Here is a 27,819-nt window from a genome sequence, read left to right on the forward strand (position 1 = left end):
GAAGGAAGAATGAATCTGCTGCGCGTTGAGAATGGCATGGAGACTTCACTGATTGGAGCCGGGAGTTCTTGCAGGGGGATGGAGGCAGCTATGATTGGATAACTAAAGTGGGGCCAGATTTGGAGGGCTTTGAATGCCCGACTGAGAAGCACTCAACCCAGCTCCTGACTTGCGATTTCCGTTCAAGACTGAATTACCTAAAGGGTGGTTAATTCCAACGGGTGTTCTTCTTTGGGGGCTTTGGAAAAGTCAGCTTATCTTCTTACCTGCTTCAATTCTCTTCGCTTACCCAGGGAGAAGCAATAATCACTCGTCGAGGGCAGAGGGAATAATGTTGATTAATTTCACTTTTCTTGATTTGAAGATGCAAGGGGAAAAAAAAACCAGAATCCCATTTCCACGCCAAATATTATATTTGGTTTCTCCTCCTCCTCGTCCTCACGCAAGTTCTCTTTCTCTCGCCAGCACCTCCCCCACGTTTTCCTGCTCTCCTCCACCAGCTTGGCCAGTCCCCTCCTCTGCCCGGGCGGCGCGCGTTCCGGGCCGAGCTGGCCCGCGCCTGCCCTGCGCACCCGTGCGCCCCCCTCCCGGTCCCCTGCGCCCGCGCCCGCGCCCGTAACCCGCACACGCTGGTCCACGCCCCCCCCCCCTCCCCCGGCGGAGCGGTAGGTGTTTAGCCGTCTGCGCCGGGCCGCAGTGCGGCTGCGCGCACTAGGCTGCCTCCTGGGCTGGCTGGGCAGCGGCGGCCGCTGTGGCGGCGGGGCCGGGAGCGAGCGGCGGCGGCGGCGGCGTGGGGAGTGGCGTGGAGCCGAGCCTGGGGCTGCAGCAGCGTGGGCCCCCGGAGTAGAAAGCCCCCGGGGCAAGAAAGGAAGGCCGGGCCGCGGAGTCCCTGAGCAATCGTTCTCGGATTTGGGGGAGCCTTGGCCCCCCCACCCCCACCTCGTCTTCAGACGTCCCCTTCTCATCCCCCTCAGCCCCGGCCGCTGACGGGAGGAGGCGGCGGCGGCGGGGGGCTGAGGGGCGCCGCCATGCCTCTCCCGCGGTGAAGCGTCCCTGCCGTGAGGAGCCGCTCGGTCTCCCCGGTGATGTCCCCCAGGCGGCAGGCGAAAGCGACTCACTCGAGCCCTGGGGTAAAGGCCTAGCTTATTCAGCTTCCTTCCTCCTCCTCCTCCTCTTCCCCTCCCCCCTCCTCCTCCTCTCCCCCTTCGTCCTCCCCTCCCCGTCTCTTCCCTCACCCTTCCCCGAGCCCCCATCTTCCCTCCCTCCCTCCCACCCCTCCAGCAGCGATGGCAGAGGAACAACAACAGCCGCCACCACAGCAGCCTGATGCCCATCAGCAGCTTCCCCCCAGCGCCCCCAACTCGGGGGTGGCTCTGCCAGCCCTTGTGCCTGGGCTGCCAGGGACAGAGGCCAGCGCGCTGCAACACAAGATCAAGAACTCCATCTGGTAAGAGGATCCTCCATCGCCGGGGTAAAAAAGCCCAGGCACATTTCTGCTGCAAACGGGGTGGGGGGCGGCGGGCGGAGGAAGAGGCTGAAGCATTCATTGAATGTGGGTATCCAGAGTCGGGTGCATTTTTATAGGACCTCTGGAGGTGTGGGGACTTTGCATCACCTCTGGTCTCCATATCCCCCCCCCCCCCAAAAATGCTTTTACCCCCTCAATTGTGAGTGTAGATAAACAAGTTATTTGTGGTGTTCATTTATGTGTAAGAGGAATATGGGACGAAATTAAGTCATGTTGCATGATCGTGGCATGAATTTAGGACTCAGGAATGTGAAATGTGTTTACTCCTTTTTGCAGTCATACAGAGAGGAAGAAGTGTATTGTGAATTTTCACCAAACAGACATTGTGCGTAAGAATATTAATATGCAGCACAAAACCTAATGTGTCTCTTCCTTTCGGTTGGTTTAGCTGCTATTTCTGGATGTTTTTGCCTTCTTTATTCTGAGATTAAATTTCCTTTCCAGGGAGTTTATTTGCATGATTGTGAAGAAAGGGCTTTTTTAGTATATGATATTTTAAGGTGGCAGTTTACACTGTAAAGTGATTTTTTAATTTAAAAAGATGTTTTATTTTAAAATGTCTTGCCATTTCGTGCCTTTTTCTTTTTTTAAAAAAACCATAGGTGAGATATCCTTTGCCATTTCTCTGCTTGCTTGTATGAGAATTTACAATATTTCAGCATTAGGTTAAACTCTGACGGACTGGTGGCAATCTTTTAATAATTAAATACATTGAGTTAAGTCTATCCTCTGTTAGAGCCATTGTAAATATTCTTTGAACATGAACTTGCATTATTTTTGTAGGATTCTTCATTAACTGACATTTTTAAAAAATGTAGTACTGTTTTAAAAGTGGAAAGCAATATTTGGACTTTGGTCTAAGAGATTGCTTTTAATAGACGTTTTAAAATAGAATGTGGTGTAAAACAAGCTCTGATTTTAAAAATGAAATACCACATGTCCATCATTGAATATGACTACTAAAATAGTAAAACTCCTTCATTTTATTGCAGTTTAAAAATAAATGCATCATAACACATTGTAGTACAATATTTATGCATTTTAAAAAGTCACAATTTTTAAATACAAAATTAAGGTTTGTTATATGGTAATTTTTATTATTTCTTGGCATACATCCATGTTGTCATGATGCTGATATGAAGTAGGTCAGTGCAGGCTTTAATAGTTTCTTACTACACAGTAGTTGGCAGCTGAGTATCTTGCTTTCAGTTTTAATTTTAAAATGAAGTTTAAATATTTTAAGGTAGAATTTTTTGGCTTTGATGATAGTCATGTTTTGGCAGCTTGAATAGGTCAGAGAAGTAAGATTGTCGTGTGTGTGTGTGTGTGTGTGTGTGTGTGTGTGTGTGTGTGTGTGAGAGAGAGAGAGAGAGAGAGACAGAGACAGAGAGACAGAGAGAGAAGCCTTTATTCCTTAAGGGATACCCTCACCCCCTTTTGAAAACTTTAAAGGGAGAGATGGTTAATATCCTGCCAGAAAGTAGTGGGTTTTAACCCCTATTAACTTAATGTAACTTAGTGTCTCTGAAATCATCATTGAATTGTATTTGCCCCTTGGTTTTTACATTTAAGGTAAGGGGCATCCAAATTAAAGAACTAAAATCTTTTACAAAAGGCACATTTTAAAAGTTGAATTAGTAATGTATTTTAATTTATTATGAGAACAGTAGGGGAAAGGAAACTCCACTTTATATTTTTAAAATAGAAGTTATATAGCCAACTGACTGAATAATAATGATAGTGCTCTTTTTGGTAAATCATGTGATTTAATTATCCTTTCATTGATAATTTGTATTTACACATTCATTACAACTTAACTGCACTGACTCTAATGTGAGAAAAACTTATCCTAGAGTGCACTTCATTTTTTGCTACTTGCTCAGAAAAAATAATGGGCAACAAACACCTTCATCCCCAAGTATACAATTTCATATCTTTATTTTAAAATTGTAATGCCACACTTACTAGTGTTTAATTTTCAAGCGTAGAAATCCTATTTGCAAAAATGATTACGTTTAGAACTTTGGAACAAACAACAGTAGTGGGTCATAAACAGCATTAGTGGAGATAGTTAATATATAGTCTCATATCCCCTGACCCACAAGGCTGGATTTGTATTATTCATCAAGTGACTATCTAAAATAAAGACACTAAAAAAAGTGAAAGCCTTTTCACCACCATCTCCTCTAAGAACTAGTGTGCTAAATTAAAACAATTTTTAATAGATAAGATTGCAATTCTTTAAGTATCTCATTTCACATTTTTTGAGGGAACAATATCTTTTTATCAGTTACTTTATAATTTGATAATGCTCTGAGAGATCAGTTTTGTACTACTTTCTACATCAACCTTTGGTATCATTACTAATGAGAATTTAAAATTACATTAAGCCAAAATGTGGCATTTTAAAATTATCAAATGGGTTTTGCATTTAGGTTGATCACAGTTTCTAAATTATTGAACTTGCAGATCACAAACAAGTCCGTACTTGTCTTCCTATTCAACAAATATACATATAATATGTGAGGCAGGCCCTTAGTTGGACAATGAGTTATTTATTATTTCAGTTCATAATTATTCTGTTAAACTAAAATGCTGTTTGATGAAAGTATGTCCATTGTAATTTTAAGCATTAAATGAGACTTTGAAAAAAAAGGTTAAGTGTTCAAAGTTGAAATCATGGTACCTGATGAGATCAGAAATTATTTCATAAGAATTGGAAATAAAATTCTAAAAAAATGTTAATAAGGTAGTTCTAGAAAATGAAGATACTGCCAACTTGATAGTGTTGTAATATTTGTTGATATATTTAAGAGTATCATCCACTTAAGTCCCAAGTTTATAAGCTGGCACTTCTTGACCTTCCTCATTCCCACTCGATAGACAAAGGTCCAAATCACTTACTACTTTGAGAGGAGAGGTATTTACAGAGATGTGTATTAATACTGAATATGCTGTGAAAATGTTATTTTCTAAATAATAGGATTCTAATATAAACTTTGCATTAAAAAAATGAAACTAGTAACCTGTGTTTTTTTCCTAAATAAAAATCTGTTCTGGCAACCTAAAACAGCCACAGCTAACCTCACTGCAAACTGCTTGAAATTAACATTGCACCCCTGTTTGGATACCTAAAAAAAAACAAAAAAAAACCCAAAGCAAGTTTTTCATTCCTCTTGTCTCCCCAATATCTTCGTAGTTTAAAGAAGAAAAAAAGAGAATTTGTGTTTAGTTAAAAATACCCCCCCCCACGCACACACACTGCTTTAGTTTCCATTTTAAAACAGTTTTACTTGAAGCCCTGATAGAATAAAATTCTTGTGAAAAAAATAGGATAGAAAAAAATTACATTTGATATCTCTTCTGCCTGTTTGTGATTAGTTAGGAGAATAATCATACCTACATGGGTGTGAGTGATTAACATTTGCAATTTGGCTGTAACATAAACAGCAAACCTTTATCTAGAAATTTGAAAGAAATCCCGATGTTTTACTGTAGAGAATGTTCTAATACTGTATTTACTCAAGAAACAAATTCAGGGATTTTTGAAAGAATTAGTTATCAGTTGTTTATAAGCCTGTTTATAACCCTTTATTTATTTATTTGTAAGACCTTGCAAACCATTTGTTAAACAGTCCTTAAGATGTGTCATTGTCCTACCTACTTCTTGGAAACAGACAAATTAAATGACAGGAAAGATAGGATTCCTCTCATTAATTATCACACCTTGGAAGCAGTGTTGGTGCCAGAGTTTCTTGTCTTTATTCAGTCCGGTAAGTCATACAGACTTCGGAATCTCATGCATTTTAGACTTAAAATTATAATCAAAGTGAAATTATGTCTGTGGACCTTTTGGATGTTTTCTAAATTCAATTTAAACCCAAATTAGACAGTTTTGTTTTACTTTTTTATATATTAGTTACAGAGAGCAAAGTATGATGATCCACAAGGTTTACATGGTAAAGCCATATTAGACCTGATTTCTGTCCCATGTACTAGAACTCAGCAGTTCCATTTTGTCCTTGGTTCTGGGTCAGGGCATTTATGAGCTCTGTCTGAGAATAGTTATTGTTCCTTCAACTGCAGTGGGAAACATTTACTATAAAGCTTATAACTTTAGAGTTTACTGTAACCTTAAGTCCTTGATCTTCATTTTGCTTTAAAATTAGAGACTGACTAGTACATTACCTGGCTTTCATATAGTATTGAATAGTTGGTTGAACATGGGGCTTGTCCTGTATTGAGACTAGCTGTGATGGTTGCATCCCAACAGTTTGTGACTTCAGAAAGAAGGCAGTTCCTTGTTCTCTGTGATTTGAAACTGATAAAATTGTTTTCCCTATTGACCAGGAAGGCAAGTAAAGCAGTTTCAAGCCCCTGGCCTAATGTTTAGCTCTTAGGTAATGGATGTGTGTGTGTGTGTGTGTGTGTGTATAATTTACCAATTCGATCTCCCTACGGGGATGTGTCTTGAATGTTATGTGCAAAACTGATTTGGTTTCTGCCTCACTATTAGTTTTGGTATTATTGGGGAAAATGAGCTTCACCGTGGTAGAAAAGACAGAAGTATTTTATGTTATGAATGATAATGCTTTGAGTAAAAACTTGTGTCAGATCACTTTTTATATTAGAAAGACAATTGTTGCACACAAAAATTGTACAAATGAAAATAATTAAAATGAGCATTGTCATTTACTGAAATTTGAACACTGAGCAAGAACAGTGTGTAAGTACTCACCTGACTGAGTACCTGCTATATACAACATACTATGCTAGAGACTGGCATTTGAGGAATGTGCCTTCACTTGTAATGTTAACCTAAGCAAAAAAGTGCAATAAAATGTCTCTTTTATTTAGTTAGGGAACCAGGGAAAGAGGTGACAAGTGCCAAAGTGTTGATTGTGAGAAAAGTAGACCTTCATTTCCTTGTCTGTAAAATGAAAGGTTTATACTAGATGACCTTGCAAGTTCCTTTAGCTTAACTTTCTATGACTGTGTTACTAAATTAATATTGACAGGAATAATAAAACATACCATAAGCACAGTGAAAGACTAACAGAATTAACTAATCATAGGCAATCAACAGAACATTTTCAATGGACGAATTGTTAGGATTTGTCAGTGTTTCTTGGGTGTTAGCCCAGGACTATCTGAAGGTGTTATTCACTTTTTGTTACCTTATGCAAGAGTTCTGTTATGTGAGATTCTGTCTGCAAATATTTATTGAGCATGTATTACATTTAAAGTATTCTAAGAGCCGTTGTTGATTGTGCAGAAATATGTAAGTCTGTGCAGTAATCCCTGTTGTTGGGGAGTTTACTAATTGAGAGATTGCACTATGGGGACTATTTGTGTGCTCATTTTGTTTTGCTTATAATTATAAAGAAGTGCTCAGTACTTAAAAGCACCTCACATAGGAACTTTTTCCTGTAGTAATAGTGTAACATTTTAAGGCAGTAGTGGTTTGGTTATGTAGATAAGAAAGGTGTGTTTTCAGAATTATTTAGTATAGGGTGGAGCTTCACTACTTCTCCTCTTCACCTAACATAGACTTTTTTATGTTTATTTATTTATTTTGAGAGAGAGACAGTGCAAGTGGGGCAGGGGCAGAGAGAGAGGGAGAGAGAGAATCCCAAGCAGGCTTCACGCTCTCAGTGCAGAGCCCGATACAGGTCTCGATCTTAAAAAGCTTAAGATCATGACCTGAGCCGAGATCAAGAATCAGAGGTTCAACCAACTGAGCCACCCAGGCACCCCTAGGGTAGACTTTTTAATGTGTTATTGTGACAGTGTTCTTTATAAGTGTAAAGAACAAGACAGTAAGATGGTTACTCCATATCTCTGCCCAAACTAAACCAGTGCCTCTTTTTCCACCAGCCTGTGTGTATTTACTTGCTTTCTCTTCTGCTTTATTGAGGATTCTAAGACTTCAGGTTAAAGATGAATAGCATCGACCAAAAGGAGGAAGGATCTTCCTGTCCTGGGCAAGTTAATAAATAAGGAACAATAAGCTCTGAGGCCTTAATGCACTGTGCGCTGGCTATGAGATTAATAAGAGAGTTAACACTTAACCTTAACCCATGTGAATAAAAACTTTAAAACATTTAATTTTTCTTTCTTGAGACATTTACTTTTTTCTGATAGTGGGCTCTAATACCTCCTATTTATAAGAGGAAATAGAAGACAATGAGGTTTGGTTAATTATGCATAATACCATTTTCAGACATCTATTACAATAGCTTCTCTATATATTATGAAAAGTTGTGTGGGAGGTGAGGTTTTATATTCCTCATATCTTAAAACAAACTGAAAACATGAAGATATTACTTGCTCTTTGAGTCTCTGGTTTCTGAATTCATAGAGCGAGAGGTCAGAGTGACAGATTCCAATCTGTTATGTCTTGGAATTTTGGAAGGCAAGAGTCCATATGGTGTGAAATACCATCTCTTCCAAATAGCTTTGTCTTAAAAAAAAAAAAAAAAAAAAAATTTTTTTTTTTTTTTTTTTTTTTTTTAACTGAACCCATTCATAGTCTGAGCTTGGATAGCAAGGGTTCAGATAGCAAAGGATACCTTTACACTAATTCCAACACAGGATTAACAAATTGATTTGAATTTACATGCTAAATCTGATTGATTACTGATACCTACCAAGAGCATGGGGATCAATGTGAACTATTGGTTATCTTGGAGGGGGAGGGTATGAGTCTCTAGGGCTGTGGTGTTGGAATTTATGAGGCCTCATTTTAAGATACAAACCAAGCATCGAGAGCACTTGGGTTTGTGTTTTTCTTTCTGTACTTGTATTCTTTTTATTTTTCTGTGGCTTTTCTACTTTGATCACCTTGTACTGTCAAGTAGCTACAAGATGAGAACAGGGGATTACTCTGTTAAGTGGTGACTGCAGTTTGCACTAACCCTTTTTCTTTGCTTTTATTATCGTGTTTCTCTTTGTATGCCTGTGCTGGTCTCTTTACCTGCTACTTTAAAAACCTTTCTTTTTTCTTCTGATACAAGGGTCTACTAACTTTAAGGTTCGATTCATGTCTATTGTTTCCATGAAATTTTTCTCAACTCTCGGGGAACAATGATCTCAGTTGTGTGAATTAACTTTTTTCAGTGATTTAGACTGGACTTACCTGAGATGATCCCAATGTAGTGAATTTTTACTGAATTTAAATGAAACATTCTCATTTTCTAGTACGTAAGGTTCATAGGAATTCAGAGACTGAATATATACCTAAAACAAAGCAGTCACTGCATAATAAATAATTTATGACAGTAAAATATTTTATTTATATGGGGTAGCCAAGTACTTACCATTGTTTTTGCAGTATATATGGAATTTTAAAAATTTAATTGGATAAGAGTGTCACTTCATTGACCTCTTGCTTGAAGTAAAGTTGGTGCTTCTGGGAATCTGGGAAATCTATTTGAACAAGATGCTTCAGTTAATTTAAGTGAATCACTTCACTAATTTGATTGCAGTTATTAGATCTATTAATTGCATATGTATGTAAGCAGTCTATGATCTAAAATGTTACTGTGATATTATTAAATACATGATTCCTTTTTCTGAAGCAGGAGATATTAACAACCAGTGTTTGGCCAAATTCTGTACATACAAGTTTTCAGAGAAGTGAGAAGGTCAAAAACTAGTCTTGAATTTACAGAATCAGGTGGTTAAGGAAAACTGAATACAGTATACCTTTATTTTAATGTATATTATATATAGTCAGAAGGATTAAAAAGTAACAAGACACTACTCCTCATTTAAAACATTCACCCCTTTGTGGTAGTTGCATGCGTCATTAATTGAATTTAACAAAAGTAAGATTTTGTTAAATGCAGCGATGGTGTGCTATAATCAATTAAATTAAAAAATAGAGAGTTAGATTCAGAGGGATTCAGTAAGATATAATACTCTTATTGGCAAAATTCAGGATGGTGACCATAACCATCTGATGGTGACCTTAAAAATCAAGGGATGGACTATTGATCCAAATACAACTTAATATCCCACTAGCAGGAATTAGAGTCACAGTTGTTGATGGCAGTAAACCTTACCAGTAATGAGAATAATTAGGGGAAGATAGCTTAGGTCAAAATTTGCTTACCTGGGGAGTGGGGTTTCCACCAATCACAGTTCTCTCATCTAAATTTTAATGTGCAAAGGTAGAAGAAAAAAATAAAGTAATAATAGAGAAGGAAAGGATGGGCGTGTTGAGAACTGGGGCAGAGGACCAGGAACTGCTCTGTTAGTACCCTGAGTTGACTCTCTTTGAATAATGGCCACTTCGTGAAGAGGATCAGAATACAACTATATGTGGGATCCTCTGTATACCTCACTTAGCTCGTATTTTGGATCCTGTGTCTTAGCATCTGTATCTGTGTACTTTTCCATTATCAGATGAAATTTGTTTTCCCCTTTGGATTCATCCCTTTTCATATATTTAGGGAATTTGTTCTAATACATACCCTTTCTGTCAGCATCATCAAACTGTTCTTTTCCACAGGCTGCTTTTCCTGTGACTTTATACATGCTTATGACTTCCTTAAAGCAGCAGCAAACAACCTTGGAGAAAAGTTTTTGCAGTAAAACAAAGAGTTGATCTTTCAGTGACCTAAAGAGCTCATTCATAGTCTAAGAAAAAAAGTCATTAGGTAAGTGAATGAAGAATGCAAATACTCATTTTATAAGAATAATAATATAAACAGTTAACAGTGCAAAAATCCTTACTCAATAATAAAAAATAAAGCAGAAAAATGCAGGTTTTTTTGACCACTAAGAAAAGATTTAAGAAACGTGGTAACCATTGCTAGCTAGTCTCATCCCTGGTTTTACTATTTTCCTTACTCCTTTCCCTCCCCTTCAGTCCCTCATTTATAATCCTGTTGTTTGATTTGTAAGCCCACTTATATATTTGGAGGAATAAGTGAACATACATTTTAAAACTGTTAACTGTTTTGCACTTAGATGGTGGAACAAATGTATGCTTCCCCCCCCCCCCGCCTTTATATATTCTTGAAAATTTCTTGAATGAGCAAGTATAATTTTTGATTTAGAAAAATACCCAAACAAGTAAAATAATGCTTTTTGTCTACCCTGCTGCTCTTCCCTTTGGTTGCCGTCTGTCCATCAGCTCACCACCCTCACTCCATTAGATCTTCTCTCTGCTCTTGTCCTTTTTGACTCTTGCAGTCTGGCTTCCTGTTCTTCTTGCCAACTCAGTGGCCTTTGTTTTCAGTCTTTATCTTTTATCGTGTCTTCAGCTCTAGTTTTTAATATGATTCCTTTGTAGTTTGGGAATTATCATTCATTCCTTTTTGAGAGCTGCCTTTGTGTCAGCTACTCTGCCAGGCATTGGGGATTCCATGGACAAAGATGCAAGATCTTTGTTTTCATGGACCTTACTTCTGACTAACATTTTAGTTTTCCTGCTTCTTTCCTCTAGATGCCCTTTAATGGTGAATATCCAGGCACTTATTTCTCAACCATCCATTTTTTTCTCTGTTCACTTGTTTGATAAAGTCACAAATAGATGGACTGATCAGACAACTCTAATCACATCTACTGATTCATTTGCTAGAGTACAGGTAGCTAGCAACCACTGTCTTTGTAAACTTGGCATTTTCACAGTAATCTGTGCCATAGTGTTTGCTACCTCAGTTTGCTTTCATTTCTAACTATTTTACCTCTTTGGGTAGTAGATGCCACCTGTTCTTCATTCTGTCAGGCTAGTAATATTGGTTTCATATTTTTCTCTCTTATCGTTATGCCCAATATTTTAAGATTGCCAAGTTCACAGGGTCACTTAACATTTCTCCCTATCTTCTACTCCCTAGATTTCCCCTGCCAGGACCACAGTCCAGTGCTTTACCATCTCATTCCTGGATTGTTACAATGGCACCATAGTTGCCTCTGCCTCTGGCCTTTCCCCTCTCTGAACTATGCTATATATTGCTGCCAAAATAAGTCTTCAAAAATATCCTTTTCCGTGTAGTCTCCTTCTAATAACCTATAATAATTTCATGTTGCCCACCACATCATACCAAAAATTGCTGTCAGGTTCAAAGGCCTGTATAATCTGGCCCCATGCAGTCAGTCCAGGCTGATTTCTTTCTGCTCTTCGGCGTTGAACTTCTGTCCGGCTAGCACTTCAGTGTCTGCCTTATATTTTGTGGTCCTCCTTTTATTCCTGCTTTGTATCTTTTCTGGAATCTCTACTTGCCTGTATCCAAATCCTACTTAATCACATTTTAACCATTTTTAAAGTCATAACTCAAATCATCATACTAGCTCAAATCATCATACAATAAAACATTCTTTAGCTACTCTAGTCCATGTTGACCTTTTCTTGACCTCACACTGTATATTGATGTTTGTACAATTAAGCATGTAATCACTTTAATTTTTGTCCTGTGATGTTTAATCAACAGCAAGTTCTTTGAAGCTAGGGGCAACACCTTTTGCATCTATTTCTCATTCAGCAGTAGGTACTAGTGAATACTATTTTTGTCTACTACATTCTTAGAGGCACTTGATTTTTTTCTACATATTAATGTTTCTGTATTTTACACATTTGATGTGGTAATTTTCTGCTCAAATAAGTTATTAAACTCAAGCTGCATTTTACACAATTGAGGACTTACAGCAATAGATTTTTTTTTTAATTTGCATTGGTGAAACTGAAGTAATCTTTTATTTAGTGTTTCAGTACTACTAATCAAATATTTTTCAGTATATGTCTAAATTAAAAAATAATATACCTCCCAAGTAAGAGCCATTGTGTCCTTCATTTTAAAAATACTGAGCAGGGGCGACTAGGTGGCTCAGTTGGTTAAGCATCTGACTCTTGATTTTGGCTCAGGTCACGATCTCACGGTTTGTGGAATTAATCCGCTGACAGCACAGAGCCTGCTTGGGATCCTTTCCCCCTCTGCCCCTTTCCCACTCATTTTCCTGCTCTCTTTCTCTCTCTCAATAAATAAACTTTTAAAAAAATTTTAAAATACTGAGCAAATGACTACTACATAGTTTAGTAATCTTTTATGAGTATACAGTAGTATTTTAGTTAGGGTTTTGTGGGCTAATCAGCTACTTGTGTTCCAGCCTCGTTCCTAACAGGTGAAGTTGGAATTTTGAAGAACCCCTTAACATTAACCTGGAGATAACTTCTTGAAAGTTGGGTTCTAGTGGAGGATTTAACCCACTTACCTCTGGAGCCAAGACCCAAAGCTAGGGTAACTTGTTGAGTCATGGCCACAGCCTGAAGACGGCAAATGAACCCTATGAGTTAGGGCAAATAACTGAGGAAGATGGATTTATTGGGGAAGTAGCGAGGGAATAACTAAAATAGGAGAGCAATTCTGAGGGCCCAAAGTGTTTCACATTTATAAAACAGGTTATAGTCTATTGGACCTTTCTATTTATCTGACGTCAGAGACTTTTTGGTTTTTTTTTTTAGTCTGATACTCTTTATTTCAGAGAGGTACAACAACTAGTTTATCTTTGAAAGACCCTTTAAGAGGCAACTGGCTCACTCAGTCATTAGGCTTCCCAACTTTGGCTTAGGTCATGATCTTGCAGTTCATGGGTTCGAGCCCCATGTTCGGCTCTGTGCTGACAACTCACAGCCTGGATCCTGCTTTGGATTCTGTGTCTCCCTCTCTCTCTGCCCCTCCCCTGCTCACTCTCTGTCTCTCTCTCTGTCTCTCTCTCTCAAAAATAAATAAACATTTAAAAAATAAGGTACACTTTTAGCTTTAAAATTGTATTTATATGAGGCTACTTGGTTTGTTAGAGCAACCGTTCTTTATATTAGCATCATACTAGTATCACCTTGGAACATGTTAGAAATGTAAATTTTGGGGTTGCTCCCTCAGATTTACAGGAATAGAAACTCTGGGGGTGTAACCAGCAACTTTTGTTTTATTAGCCCTTCAGATGATTCTAATACAGAAGTTTGAGAATCACTTGCTTAGAGGATATATCTTCTAATAAACAGTAGTAAGCCAGAGTCCTCTGTGGCAAAATTTTAATCTTTCAAACTTTGAGTACCCCAAGTAGAGTTAATAACTCCTTTAATTTTTCATAGTATTTGAGTGTAATTGTTATAATATTATTTACACTGTGTTGCCAAAAAAGTCCACTAAACTGATTCTTTAATCTCAGCAATTGTATATTAAATGAATTGATGGATGACTCCATGAATAAACATTAAAAATAGATAGTGCATGGTCATCATTGCACTCTGCCTGGTCAACAATGAAAAGACAGACAGACATACAAAATAGCAGAGATCACATGTATAACCCAGGGCCAGCAAGCTCTTACTTTGAAGGGCCAGATGGTAAATATTTTTGGCTTTGTAGGACATAGGGTTTCTGTTGCAACTACTTTACTCTGCATTGTTATCAGGAAAGTAGCTACAGACAATACATATGCAAGTATATAAATGAATGAATGGCTAGATTTGTTCCATTGCTGGCAGGATTTGGCCCTTGGGCAGCAGTTTGTGGACCTCTGTATCCCAAACTGCAATAGTGGTTCTCAGTCTTCACTCTCTTTTATTGACTAACGATGGATGATAGTCACCTGCTTATTATTGTCTTATAATTCTCCCTTAGGTAAACCCAGGATTATGTGTAAAGCATATTAAAATGCAAATAAGTAAGAGTTATATTCCAGAGATAGTCCTACCTTAGCTCTTATGATAATAAAGTATATTGACTTAACGTTTTTGGTATGACACATAAAGAGCTGGAAGTCCTCACTTCTGTCATCACAAGAAGAAAAAAAGCTGAACAAACAGAATCAGCAGCTCTTCTTAGATGCGTCAGAGAATTGAGGCAAATTCAGGGCAAACTGCTGCTTGCAAAACTGGAGACTGGCAGATAGAGAATCAAAGCTGATGGGTGGCAGCAGCCCAGGAGTAGAAGCCCCACAACTGAAGCCACTATAGGTAGGAACACTTTAAACTTAACTGATGGATTAAATGCTAGAGGCTCTGGGTGGCCTAGCTTGGGTGTTGAAAACAGAGGAGCCCCAGTGTTAGACTGGTATCCCCATACTTTCCAGGAGACCTACCAGGTTCTCCCTGTGAGGATCAGAGAAAAATCTTTTACTGCTTGCATAGTGAGGGAGGGCTTCAGTGGGTGGGGAGTTTATAGGAAGGGTCAGGGAAGGAGGAGGAGAAAAGTAGTCATTTTGAAATATACCCAGAGCTCTCTATTATTTTTAACAGGCCTGTTTCAAGGGAAAATATTTTACTAGAGCCTAACTAACAGGGGCTTTACCAAAGCTTTCTTGACCCGGGGAAAGGGAAGTATCCAACATAGGCTCACTAAAATACTGAGACCTAATTATAGGACAATAGAATGCCTCTCTCCAGCTTTACCACCATGTCAGTAGGGCTCCTGTATAATAACAGGATTGCATCTAAAACAAGAGTAAGCCTCACACCTTTTTTAAAGAGTCTTTAGGGATTCCCAAAGAGAACATGGGAGACAAAAGCAAGGACATTAGAAAAAATTTTAGCTTTAGACACCACACCTACAGCAAACAGTTAAACAGCCCAAATCCTAGTAGATAAATACAAAACTTTACTCTAAAGACCTGTTGACTAGAGTTGCTTTTACCCAACAGTATATCTGGTTTTCAAGAAAAGATTACAAGGCATGCTCAAAGGCAAAAATAAACACAAACATAAAAACAAAAAAGAAACAAAAACAAACAAAAACAACCCACAATATGAAGGGGTAAACCAGTTTCAGATATGACACAGATTTGGGGATTATTATCCTATGGATTTAAAATTATGATTAATATGCTAAGTGCTCTAATGGAAAAAGTAGACATCATGCAAGAATGGATAAGTAATGTGAGCACAAAGATGGAAACTCTAAGAAATAATCCAAAGGAAATGCCAGAAATCAAAAACACTGTAACAAATGAAGAATGCCTTCATTGGGCCTATACAGTAGACTGGCCATAACTGAGGAAAGAATCAGTGAACATGAAGATACATCGATAGAAACTCCCACAACTAAAATGCACCGAGAAAAGAAGTGAAAAAGATGGAACAGAGTATCCAAGAACTGTGGGACAATTACAAAAGGTGTATCATAAGCACAATTGGGATATCAGAAGGAGAAGAGAGAAAGAAACCAGAAGTGTTTGAAGTATAATGGGTGAGAATTTTCCAAAAATTAAAGACCCTAAACTACAGATCCAGGAAGCTCAGAGATACTAAGCAGAATAAACAACAAAAATCTATCCCTAGGTACATTGCATTCAGTCTGCAGAAAATTAAAGACAAAGATAAAATCTTGAAAGAAGCCAGAGAGAAATAACCACCTTACTTATAGAGGAACAAGGATAAGAATTTTATCAGACTTCTCTTCAGAAATCAAGCAAGCAAGGAGAGAGTAAAGTATTTAGAGTTAAAAGAAGAAAACCACCAACTTTGTATCTGGTGAATTCTGTGTCTGTATCCTTCAGAAGTAAAGGAGAAATAAGATCTTTTTCAGACAAACCAAAATTGAGGGAATATGTAACTAGTAGACCTGCTTTGCAAGAGATGTTACAAGTTCTTCAAAGGAAGAGAAAATGATATAGGTCAAAGATTTAGATCTACATAAAGGAGTGAAAAGGAATAAATGAAGATGGAAGCTTTCATTTTTCTTACATTTAATCGATCTAACAGATAATAGTTTGTTCAAAATAATGTATTTGGTGATTATACCTTATGAATAAATGAATGACAACAATGTCATAAGGAACAGGAGAGAGGAATTGGGAATAGTTTTAGAAAGTACTTGTAGTAACTAAAGTGGTATAGTGTTTTCAAAGTGTACTTGGATTAGTCATAAAAGTATATTGCAAACCACTAAAAAGATTTTGAAAGGAAGTGTAATTGACATGCCAAAAGAGTAAAGAAAATAGAATCATATAAGGTGTTCACATAAAACCAGAGAAGTCAGAAATAGAGAAGACAAAAAAATAAAAAACAAAGAAAAAGAGCAATGAATAGTAAATCATTAAAATATGGTACATATTAATCCAACTGTATCAATAATCACTTCAACTGTGCATGTTCAAAATACACCAGTTAAAAGAGACTGTTACAGTAGATTAAAAAACCAGAACAACTGCCTTTCTGTGCTGCCCAGAGAGGGGTCCAACCAGTGTTCTGGGTTCCCCTCATAACTTTAAAAAAAGCTTCCATGATGTCCAGAGCCCTTGATAGTCTGCAAATGAAGGAGGAAGATGCCCTGAAATTCCTTGTAGCAGGAACCCACTTAAGTGGCCGCAACCTTGACTTCCAAATTGAACTTCCAAATTCCAACCTTGACTTACAAATTGAAATTCCTTGTAGCAGGTACCCACTTAAGTGGCACCAACCTTGACTTTCCAAAAGGAAAAATGATGACATCTATATCATAAATCTGAAGAGAACTTGGGAGAAGCTTCTGTAGGCACTCCTGCCATTGTTGCCTTTGGAAACCCCACTGATGTCAGTGCTCTGTCATCCAGGAATACTGGCCAGTTAGCTGTGCTGAAGTTTGCTGCCACCCCTGGAGCCACTTCTGTTGCTGGCCACTTCACTCCTGGAACCTTCACTAGCCAGATCCAGGTATCCTTCTGCAACCAAGACTTCTGGTGGTTACTGATTCCAGGGTTGACCACCAGCCTCTGAGTGAAACGTCTTATGTTAACCTGCCTACCATTGCTCTGTGTGACACAGACTCTCCTCTTTGCTACATGGATATTGTCATCCCTTGCAACAAGAAAGGAACCCACTCACTGTGTCTGGGGTGGTGGACGCTGGCCCCAGAATTTCTGTGCGTGCATGGCACCATTTCCCGTGAACACCCATGGGAGGTCATGACTGATTTCTTCTTCTACAGAGATCCTGAAGAGATTGAAAAGGAAGAGCAGGCCACTGCTGAAAATGTTATGACAAAGGAGGAATTTCAGGGTGAATGGACTGCTCCAGCTCCTGAGTTGACTGCTACTCAACCTGAAGTCGCAGACTGGTCTAAAGGTGTGCAGATGCCCTCTGTGCTCCGTTAGCAGTTCCCTACTGAAGACTGGAACACTTGCCCACCACGGAAGACAGGGCTGCAGCTTCCACAGCTCAGGCCACTGAATGTGTATGAACAACTACTGAGTGGTCTTAAGCTGCTCTTCCACAAAGAAATAAGGTTGATGGAAAATAAAAGGTTTCTAAAAGTTGGGGGAAAAAAATCAAGACAACCTTATGTTGTTTACAAGTATACCTTTCACTGACTTTGGTACTTTATTATTTAGTAACCAATTACTTGTAACATGCTTCACCAATATGTTGTAACGCTAAATTTGAGAACCTGAAAGTTACATGTAAATGATAAGGTACTTAAATTATAAAGATCTAAAGGGAAAATGGCCATGTTTTTGTTTAACGTTTTTATTTTAATTCTAGCTCGTTAACATACAATATAATAGTTTCAGATGTAAAATACGTGGTTGAACAATTCCATACATCACCCAGTTCTCATCACAAGTGCGCTCCTTACTCCCCATCACCTGTTTAACCCATCCCCTCACCCACCAACCCCCTGGTAACCATCAGTTTGTTCTCAAGAGTCCATTTCTTGGTTTGTCTCTCTCTTTCTCTTTTTTAACCTTTGCTCATTTGTTTCTTAAATTCCATATATGAATGAAATCATAGGACATTTGTCTTTCTCTGACTTATTTCACTAATAAGTGTTATACTCTCTAGCTCTATCCATGTCATTGCACATGGCAAGATTTCATTCTTTTTTATGGCTGAATAATATTCCATCGTATATATACACCACATCTTCTTTACCTATTCATTAGTCGATGGACTCTTGGGCTGCTTCCATATCATGGCTACTGTAGATAATGCTGCTGTAAACATAGGGATGCATGCATCTCTTTGATTTAGTGTTTTTTTTTTTTTTAATTTTTTTTTTTCAACGTTTTTTATTTATTTTTGGGACAGAGAGAGACAGAGCATGAACGGGGGAGGGGCAGAGAGAGAGGGAGACACAGAATCTGAAACAGGCTCCAGGCTCCGAGCCATCAGCCCAGAGCCTGACGCGGGGCTCGAACTCACGGACCGCGAGATCGTGACCTGGCTGAAGTCGGACGCTTAACCGACTGCGCCACCCAGGCGCCCCTGATTTAGTGTTTTTATATTCTTTGGATAAATAGTGTGATTGGTGGAGTGTAGGGTAGTTTTATTTTTAGCTTTTTGAGGAACCTCCATAACTGTTTTCCACAGTGGCTGCACCAGTTTGCATTCCCACCAACAATGCCTAAGGGTTCCATTTTCTCCACATCTTCTAAAATGGCCATTTTGTGTCCAGTTTTGTGTATAAAGTATTTAATTTCCTGTTTAGAATTAATTTTATGAGTAATTTAGTGAACATTTTTTATGTACATTCTAATTTTTTAAATGTTTGTTTGTTTATTTTTTGAGAGACACAGTGTGAGCAGAGAGAGAGTAGAGAGAGAGAGGGAGATGCAGAATCCAAAGCAGGCTCATGAACTGTGAGATCATGACCTGAGATGAAGTCGGATGCTTAACTGACTGAGCCACCCACGTGCCCCTAAACTGTTGTAATGAGATAATTTACATACCACTAAATTTACCTGCATTAGCATACAATTCAGTGGTTTTTAGTGTACTTTCAAAGTTGTGCAGTAATTGCAATGATTTAATTTTAGGATGTTTTGATGTTTTTTAAAGCATTTGAAAAGTGAACTATATTGACTGAATTGATTAGAAATGGAAAGGTATTTATCTAATCATTTCTGAAGGTTTGAAGGCAGTAGGAGCATTCAAGATAGTATTTTTGTTTTACATGTTGATGGACTTAACAGTAGAACATTGATTTGTAGAAACTCAAAAATGAAGTTGTAATTGCTCTGTGCTTTTTCTTTATGGTCTTTCCTTGTCTTTATCCTTTGTGGACCAATCTTTATATTACTTTAGACATGCTAAAGAACTTTCTTCTGTATAGAGGCTTACTGCTAAAAAAAAAAAAAAAAAAAAAAAAAGGTCTCAGTATTACCTTAAGCTTCATCATAGCTGGTCAAATACTTGAGTCTTCCTATGGCACACATTATTTTCTGACATTTCAACTTTTTATATTTGTAATTATAGAGCATAACATGTGAGCTGTTACTTTTTTCTGTAATGTATTTCGAACCAGTGAGATACTACTTTACTAAATTAATTTTCTTTAAGATGGTTAGAAAATTTCTCTGTCCAGCATAAAAACTTTCATTTAAAGAAAAACATATTTAAAAGTTTTAAAGCAAGAAATAATGAGAATCACAAAGAGGAAGCTCACTTTAGTGATGTGTCATAATGCATTCTGAAATTAGTTGCCTGGGTTTGCTGCTCAGGTCCCCATAACTTTTAGAAGTTGTTTCCTTTATCAGTAAAGTGGAAATAGTAATAGTGCTTACCTTGTACAGAGTGGTGAAGATTAAATGAGATAAGTCATATAAAACACTTTGGTATAGAATCTGGCACATGGTAAGAACTTGATATATGTTGGCTGTTACTCTTTAACCACAGTAAATTCAAAGAACTTTTTCACTTTAAAACACCATATGTTACTATGATTACTTTTTATTCTTAACTGTATTACCTGTATTGTGACAGAGGAAAACCGTGATGATATTTGAGGGAAGAGTTATCCAGGCAGAGGGAACAGCAAATGTGAAGGTGAGAAAGCTGTGGCAAGGAGGCCAAGTGGCCAGAGTGGTGAGAGTATGCTAGAGTATAGCAATGAGGTCGTAAGTAAAAGAGGGGTAGATTTGTGTAGGGCCTTGCAGGTCTAGTAAGCACTAAAACTTAGGTGCTTCTAAAACTTCTGGGTGAGGTGGGAGCCATTGGAAGTCTCTGAGCAGAGGTGTGACATGACCTTACTGGTGTTTTAGGCTCCCTGGGCTGCTGTGTGGAGAAGAAACTATAGAGGGGCAAAGGCTGGGTTACCGACATTTTACACTAGAGGTGTGTGTGCACGTATGTGTAGGTGTGTAAAAGATGAAGTATTATTTAAAAATTACTAAAAATATTTAAAATTATTTAAAAATATTAGTAAGTGGTGGTCTCAGGGTGTTGGAGTTAGCTGTGAATGATTTCATTTTCTTTATACTTCTGTTTTCCAAACGATTTTAAAGAGTACTTTTGTAATTATAAATGTAACTGTTACCATTTTCTTTAAGTAGAGCTGTAATAATAACAAAAAATTATGCTATATATTAGGTTTTTTGCTTATAAGGACATGCTTCCATATTAAGTACAGTATCATAGGTGCTGTTACTAAAATTTTTTAAATGTGCCATCAGAGAGACTAAATGTTCATAATGTATCTATTGAATATAATGAGGCATCAGGAATTTAGAATAAATGACCTAACTAAATTAGTAAAAGGTGAGAATTAGACTATAGAACATTTTACATATAACTCAGTTATTTTAAATAACTAAAATGAAACTATGTATTAACAGTAGAGATACTGTTTTAAAGAACTTACAAATGATTATCATTATAACAGTCCAGTAGCCTTATTACTATTACTGATGGTTTTCTTTTGCAGTGCAGTTTGGTATGTTACTATTTTTGAAGTCTCAAACTCTTGTTTAAATGATTGCATTTAGGTACTATTTTTAATAGACTAGAATGCCATTTTGGGATCTCTAATTAGTTTTGTTTTCCTGCATTCCCTCACTTGCTGTCCTTTTGCCTAATCCATACTCTCGGAACCCTAACCACCAGTCTTCCCCACCTTAAGTAAATTTCTACATATCCGTCAGAGCTCCACTCAAGTACAAAAGGAAGGAGTCTTTCCTGAATCTTTGACATAGTGAGGTCCTTAAATCACTCCCCTACTGGGTTCTAATTCTTGTTACCACACATTCCAATTCTAATAAAATAATTGTATAATTTTATAGTCTCCTCTGTTGCAATATCAACACCACAAAGACAGGAATTATAGCTCTCTCATTTAGAGATTATTTCTCTAGTACAGGATGAGTGAATGCATGAGCAAACTCCATAACTACCGAACTTCTTTTAGATGTCATTTGGAAGTCTGGTGCAGATTTTCGTGCTATTCTTCCTCCCATGTCACACTGTCCACCCCCTCGTGTGTTTAAGTTATAAGTTACTAAGTATAGTAAAAGTTATAAATAAAAATAGCAAACTTCAGTGTTTTTACCAGTAAAAATCTTTATACACCATTTCCAGCAGTATAAAAGGATAGCTTATTGTAAATTTTTGTTTATAGATGACCTTTTTGAATGTATAATTTATTAACGTAGACAGCATTACCAAAGAGAAATTATATCAGAATTTAAATTAGTATGTATAATCTCAAGTTGTTGGGGTTTTTGTTTTGTTTTGTTTTGTTTTTAGCTTTAAGCATAAAGCATTTTTCTGAAATTCACCTTTTCTCCTTGTATGATGGGTTTTACTGGTATATGTTGTGTGCTTCTTTATTGAAAAGAAGTGTTCAGTATGCTTACTAGAGATTCGTTAAAATTCTTTACAGTTTTTCACTGGTGATATAGGGGAGGAGAAAAACAGCTTTGTGGTATTGCTGCCACACTTTTTTAACCTCTGGAAATTATGACATATCACATTAGTATAGCCTGACTTCTTGTTGAAAACAAAGTATGAAGAAGTCTGGCATATTGACAACCTATTCACTTAGCTGTGATCCTTAAGGCTTAATTTTGGGTGATGTGATTTCTTTCTTGAAGGCAATATATTTCCAGAGAATTCAAGATTAACTACTTGTATTTTTTTTATGTCTATCTCAGTTCTTTAAAAAAATCTTTCTGATCACTTCTGTTTTCTTGGAGAGTATTTTATTTCTTGCTCCTAGGGGATTTTTAAAGTTTTTAAACAACAAAACACAGATCTCTAAAATGTTTCTCCTACATTAAACAGATAAGAAGAACTTCCAGACAGAAAGAAAGTTCTCTTTTGTTCTTTGGCTGGTGGTTACCACTTCTACTCCAATCCCTGTGTTAGGTGTCACTTTTCTTTGGGGCTGCAGCTTTGTTTTTACGTTCTTCCTCTCTGGAGGGACATACAGTATATGCAAAACTATATGTTACATTACATATATATATATATGTATATATATATATATATCATCATGATAAGGAAAACTTTGGGTATACGCTTGAATACTAGTGGGTACATTACATCAGAGTCACACTTTTGTTGTGTTAAGCGGCACATCTTAACAAAGTACTTATTAATAGTTTTCTCTCTGAATTACTTTCTTGCTCCATCTTTGCCTCTAGCCCATTTAAGTCCAGGTTTTCTTTCTCAGTTCCTTTATCACCTTTTGTCTTTTTTCTCCAGTTCTGCCTCTGAAGCTGGCATATAACATCTGTTAGTGACCCTAAAGCTATTCCTTGCTTTCTGTACTTCCCTAGGTGACTTCTCTCTGGATAACTATGTTGGATGGCTACACTTGTCCTAATCTTTATAGTTAATCATCACTTTCTCACCTCTCCTTCTAGTCATTTAGACCACTCTCTGCATTGGTCTATTACATGTACGTCTTTAAACTTGTATTAAATGTGGATCATCCAGTCTAACGCAAGACACCACTAACTTCCAGTAAATTGGGAAGAGAAGTATTTCCTTACAGCACTCATGTTAATAGAATACAAGATGTTTATAGCAGATAATTCAGAATCTCCTAGTTTGTCTCTCTGAATTTTTTCTCCATCTTTTTTGTTGTTGTTGTTGTTTGCTCTTGTTCTTATCCTTTCCACCTTTTACCTTTTTTTCACTGCCTTCCTGTCCTCAATATAAAAGAAAAAAATTTACCTAGGTAATTTGTTAAAATTTTATGTCTGCTTTTCTTACATTTAGAATCTGAGAAGTTGACAGGTTTATATATTTTTTTTTAATTTTTTTTTTTCAACGTTTTTTATTTTATTTTTGGGACAGAGAGACAGAGCATGAACGGGGGAGGGGCAGAGAGAGAGGGAGACACAGAATCGGAAACAGGCTCCAGGCTCCGAGCCATCAGCCCAGAGCCTGATGCGGGGCTCGAACTCACGGACCGCGAGATCGTGACCTGGCTGAAGTCGGACGCTTAACCGACTGCACCACCCAGGCGCCCCTAAGGTTTATATTTCTTTATCAGGTTGTTTGAAAACCTAACGAGGTTGTTTAAGAAAAGATATAATGAGCCTTTGCTATGAAAAAGATTATGTAAAATCATTTAATAATGTACTGTAGGGAAGGTGTGAGTCAACAGGCAAGTTTAACAGAAGGAAAGGTTGTGCTAGGCTGATTGCTTGGTTGCTTTGGTCTCCAGATATAATTCCAACCAGTTGAAGATGGGGAGGAATGATGCTAAAAGGACACTTTAGGATTCCTAACTCCTGAAGTGAGTTGTAAAATGTTGTGAATTCACTAAAGTTTCACCCTGTTTGGAAAGAAGTACGGCTTTTGTCTTACTTTATTTGAATAATACAGCGTTGTTTAAATTCACTTTTTAAAAGTAACTTGGAATGTGTATTCCAGCATTGGCAGCCCAGTGTGAAGAACTTAGATGTTGCTCAGAAAACTGCTTTCCTGGATGAAGACAGTGAGCTGTTAGGGACTATACTCACAACCAGCTAGAAAAGTCAGTTTTAGAGGATGCCAGTGCTACAGTGTATTTGCTGCTTGATTATGTAGCTCATGTTACACGTGTTTAATCTTTGTGATGACTTAAAGAGATGAATGGGCTTTGGAGTGATTGTGGCAGATTGAAAAACAAAACAAAACTTTATATTTTGGACTAGTGTATTTTGGCTGTTTTGTATGGTTGCTCATCCCTTGAATTCCAAATATAATACTGTTACATTCAGTAATCTTAAATAATAAAATCTTGTTTGCTACTGTCATTCATGTTCTTTTTTAAAACTTAAAATCATAATCTATTTTAATTTTAATGCAAACATATGATACAAGGGTCATCACAAAACCAGCAGGAGGATTATTGAAGAGATGGTATTAGTGCATTTGCTTAGCTGTTTGAATGAGGGGGTAATAAATTTAGAGCCTCAACAGCAAGTCATGAGAACAATTACAGATGAATAAATGGTTCAGTGAAAAAAAAGGTGAGATGATTAAAAAAAAAAACTAGAACAAGATAGAAATGAACTTTTGTCAGAGGGGAAGATTTTTTTCTCTTGGAAGTAGTAGAAAACATCTCAATACAAACGAGATTTTACTACTTAAAATGAAAAACAAAAACACCTTTAGGTATTAACTTTCTTACCTATACCTTTAAGTCCACATTAAAAGACCAATCAGAACAGAATAAAATTTTTATGGTTACACTGCCATTAAAAATTTTTAAAGAGAGTATGTCATTACATAAATACTTTTGGTAGAACATGAGCGGGAGACAAAAATTACGGTATAGTCACACAGTTTCATACAGGCAAACATACACACTGCATGCACCTGCACACACAACTCTAATTTTAGAAAAAGAAAATAGAATAAAAACACACCAAAATCGTGTCTTTCAGTAATGTTGGGATTGATGATATGGATAATTTTCAAAATAATTTTACATTTTTTTCTGAAATAAACAATTTACTTTTAAAAACATTTCTTGTAAAATCGCATACAGATTAAGTCTAAACACTTCCTAATTCGTTTCCAGCTTGACTTTCCAGCTTATCTTCTCTGCCCTCCTTTCTCTGACATCCATGGACTAGCACAGTGCTTTTTATAAAATTTTACAAAAATTATGATGTGAATGCCTCAAACTTGTTCCATTTCACTACATGACCCGCCACATCTTACCTGTATTAGGTCCAGCTGTATCACACGTTTAGGGTTTTTGCCCATCCCTGAAGGGTATCCTTGCCTTGCACCCCTTGCCTGATAGGTGTTTTAGAGGATATAATGTTCTCTTAAAGGTCTGGGGTATAGTCGTCTATCTTTTCCCTTTGGCTTTGGCTTACCTTTTAGCAGTAATGCTTACCTCTTCCCTTTGCATATTTGAAGACAAGTTTCAAGACCATGATTAGGTCACCCCAGTTTATTATATTCCTTCCAGTGTCTTGTCAACCCATTTTACCTTGTACTTTCAGTACAGCACTTATCATAGTTTGCACGTACTGTTTTTTCTACTGTGTATGTCTTTCCCAGTTGATGTTGAGCCCCTGATGGGTAGCAGCCACGTCTTACTCATCTTTGTATCTCCCACAGTGCTATGTTAGCAAATATTTATAGTCTTGTGTTGGTTTTAAATAATGATTTGTCACAGTTTGAATCACGAGTCAGAAAGATGTTTTAGTCCATTTCTATCCATATACATTTCTTCTCGTTTGATATATAATCTTAATGCACCATCTTTTTAAAAAAGAACATTTATTTTCTATATCATAAAAGCAAAGGGTATTAAAAATAGAAAACTTAAAAAACAAAATAACTTCTTTCCACCATCTGTATGAAACATATGTTTCTTTCTTTTTCTCCTATAAGTAATTTTTTTGTTTGTTTTGGCCTCACTTAAATCATATTGTATGGTGTCTCTCTCAGTATTCATTCATTATAATCATTCGTTTATTCACCTAATATTAAGTGCTTAATATTAGGCAAGTAGTCTGGCAGTAAACAAATTAATCAAAAAGGTCTGCTTTCATAAAGCTTGCATTGTAGTGGAGGGAGACATAATTAGCATAAAATTAAAAATATATATGCTATGTGACATAGTGGTAAATTCTCCGAAGAAAAGCAAAGCAGGAAAAAGACCGAGTTGTATGTCCGGGAGAGGATTACAGTTTTAAATAGGTTTGTCATGGAACCCTCACCAAGGTAGTATTTGAATAAAGACCTGAATTATAGAGTGAGTCATGTGGATATTTGAAGACAAAGCCTTCATTTATAATGGTGTGACCTAAATGTTCAACAGTAAGAGAATGCTTATTATTAATTATAAATTACTATCAAGATTTTTATATAGCCATAAAAGATTCTGTTTTCAGTTAATGTATAAGGACTTGGGAAAATGCCCACCATGCAGTGTTAAATGGAAAAGGAAAAATAAACTAGTTTCACCCTAATTTAAAAAAGATCTTTCACACATGGGTATGTACAAATGTATGAATGTAGTTAGAAGAAAACACAGTAGAATTTAGCAGAAATTCTTTGCTGGATGTGGTCTTGGGTTGTTTTGTTTTGTTTTTTTTCATTTTTATATTCATCAATTTTTTAATATGTTAATATAATCTTAAAAAGTACTTAAAAATTAATTTTGATATATCTTAACTTCCAGATCCTGCCATAATGGGGTAATGAGTATTGGATTTATCCTGTCTCCATAATCAACCATAAAACTGGATAAAATACATGTAGCAACTGAGGTTTTCTTAGCATTAGATAGCAGAGCATAGGACAGTGATCCTTGAGAGAAGGAAAACCCAAGAGGTAAGCTCACTCTGGCTTTCCAAACTGAAGCTCAGTACAGGAGAGCTCATAGAGAGACCAGAGATTTAGTGCATTGGAGAAAACAGTGATTGGAGTGTGTGGCTGCTGAAGCACCTGGAATTTGTGAGGCTGGGTGTTGGAAAGGAGGGAGCTATTTGGAGAAGGAGCTTTAGAAATCTCCACAGGGTCCTTGGATTCTTTGGCTGAATACTGAACTCCACATATGCAGGGCAGGTCTCTTTTCAGAGAACAAACTACTGGGGCCTGTAAGTCAAGAAAAGATTCTAGAGGTCACACAGAATTTTGGCCAGCCAGATTGGAAGGAGCTAGTTGGGCACCTTGAGCATTAGTGGACACCCCAGAAAGTTGTATACTTTAGGACCAAGGTTACTTTACTCATAGAGGAGGAGCTATTTTATTTATTTATTTATTTATTTATTTATTTATTTATTTATTTATTAAAAAAAATTTTTTTTTTGAACGTTTATTCATTTTTTGAGATACAGAATGTCAGTGGGGGAGTGGCAGAGAGAGAGGGAGACAGAATCCGATGCAGGCTCCAAGCTCTGAACTGACAGCCCAACATGGGGCTTGAACTCATGGACCATGAGATCTTGACCTGAGCCAAAGTTGGATACTTAACCCACTGAGCCACCCAGGCGCCCCAAGGAGGAGCTATTTTAGACCCATCCTAACAGTCTAAAACTAACCCTCAAAGTATCAGGTTGAACTGCCCATAGATTAACATTATGCCAGAACAAAACACACTTTGAAGGAACTCCAGAGACTCATCATAGTACCA

General features: G+C 37.3%; 1 protein-coding gene and 1 pseudogene across 4 annotated transcripts in view; both read left to right on the top strand.

Moving 5' to 3' along the window:
• Positions 1-1,020: 1,020 nt before the first annotated feature.
• RFX7 (regulatory factor X7) overlaps positions 1,021-27,819 on the top strand; it is a 134,035-nt gene continuing 107,236 nt past the window's right edge. The window contains exons 1-2 of one of the 4 annotated variants that reach the window (XM_053889037.1): positions 1,021-1,130; positions 1,285-1,447. In XM_053889037.1, coding sequence (XP_053745012.1) covers positions 1,287-1,447 — 161 coding nt within the window. In that variant the 5' untranslated portion in view covers positions 1,021-1,130; positions 1,285-1,286. Of the gene's footprint in view, positions 1,131-1,281; positions 1,448-10,043; positions 10,192-27,819 lie in introns of those variants that run through there. The other 3 variants (XM_053889038.1, XM_053889040.1, XM_053889039.1) reach the window with 3 other exon arrangements.
• LOC109262943 (40S ribosomal protein SA-like) lies at positions 10,201-18,492 on the top strand (annotated as a pseudogene).

This window comes from Panthera pardus, unplaced genomic scaffold (genome assembly GCF_024362965.1).
Source record: "Panthera pardus isolate Hobbes unplaced genomic scaffold, ASM2436296v1 HiC_scaffold_24, whole genome shotgun sequence".
Classification (NCBI taxonomy): domain Eukaryota; kingdom Metazoa; phylum Chordata; class Mammalia; order Carnivora; family Felidae; genus Panthera; species Panthera pardus.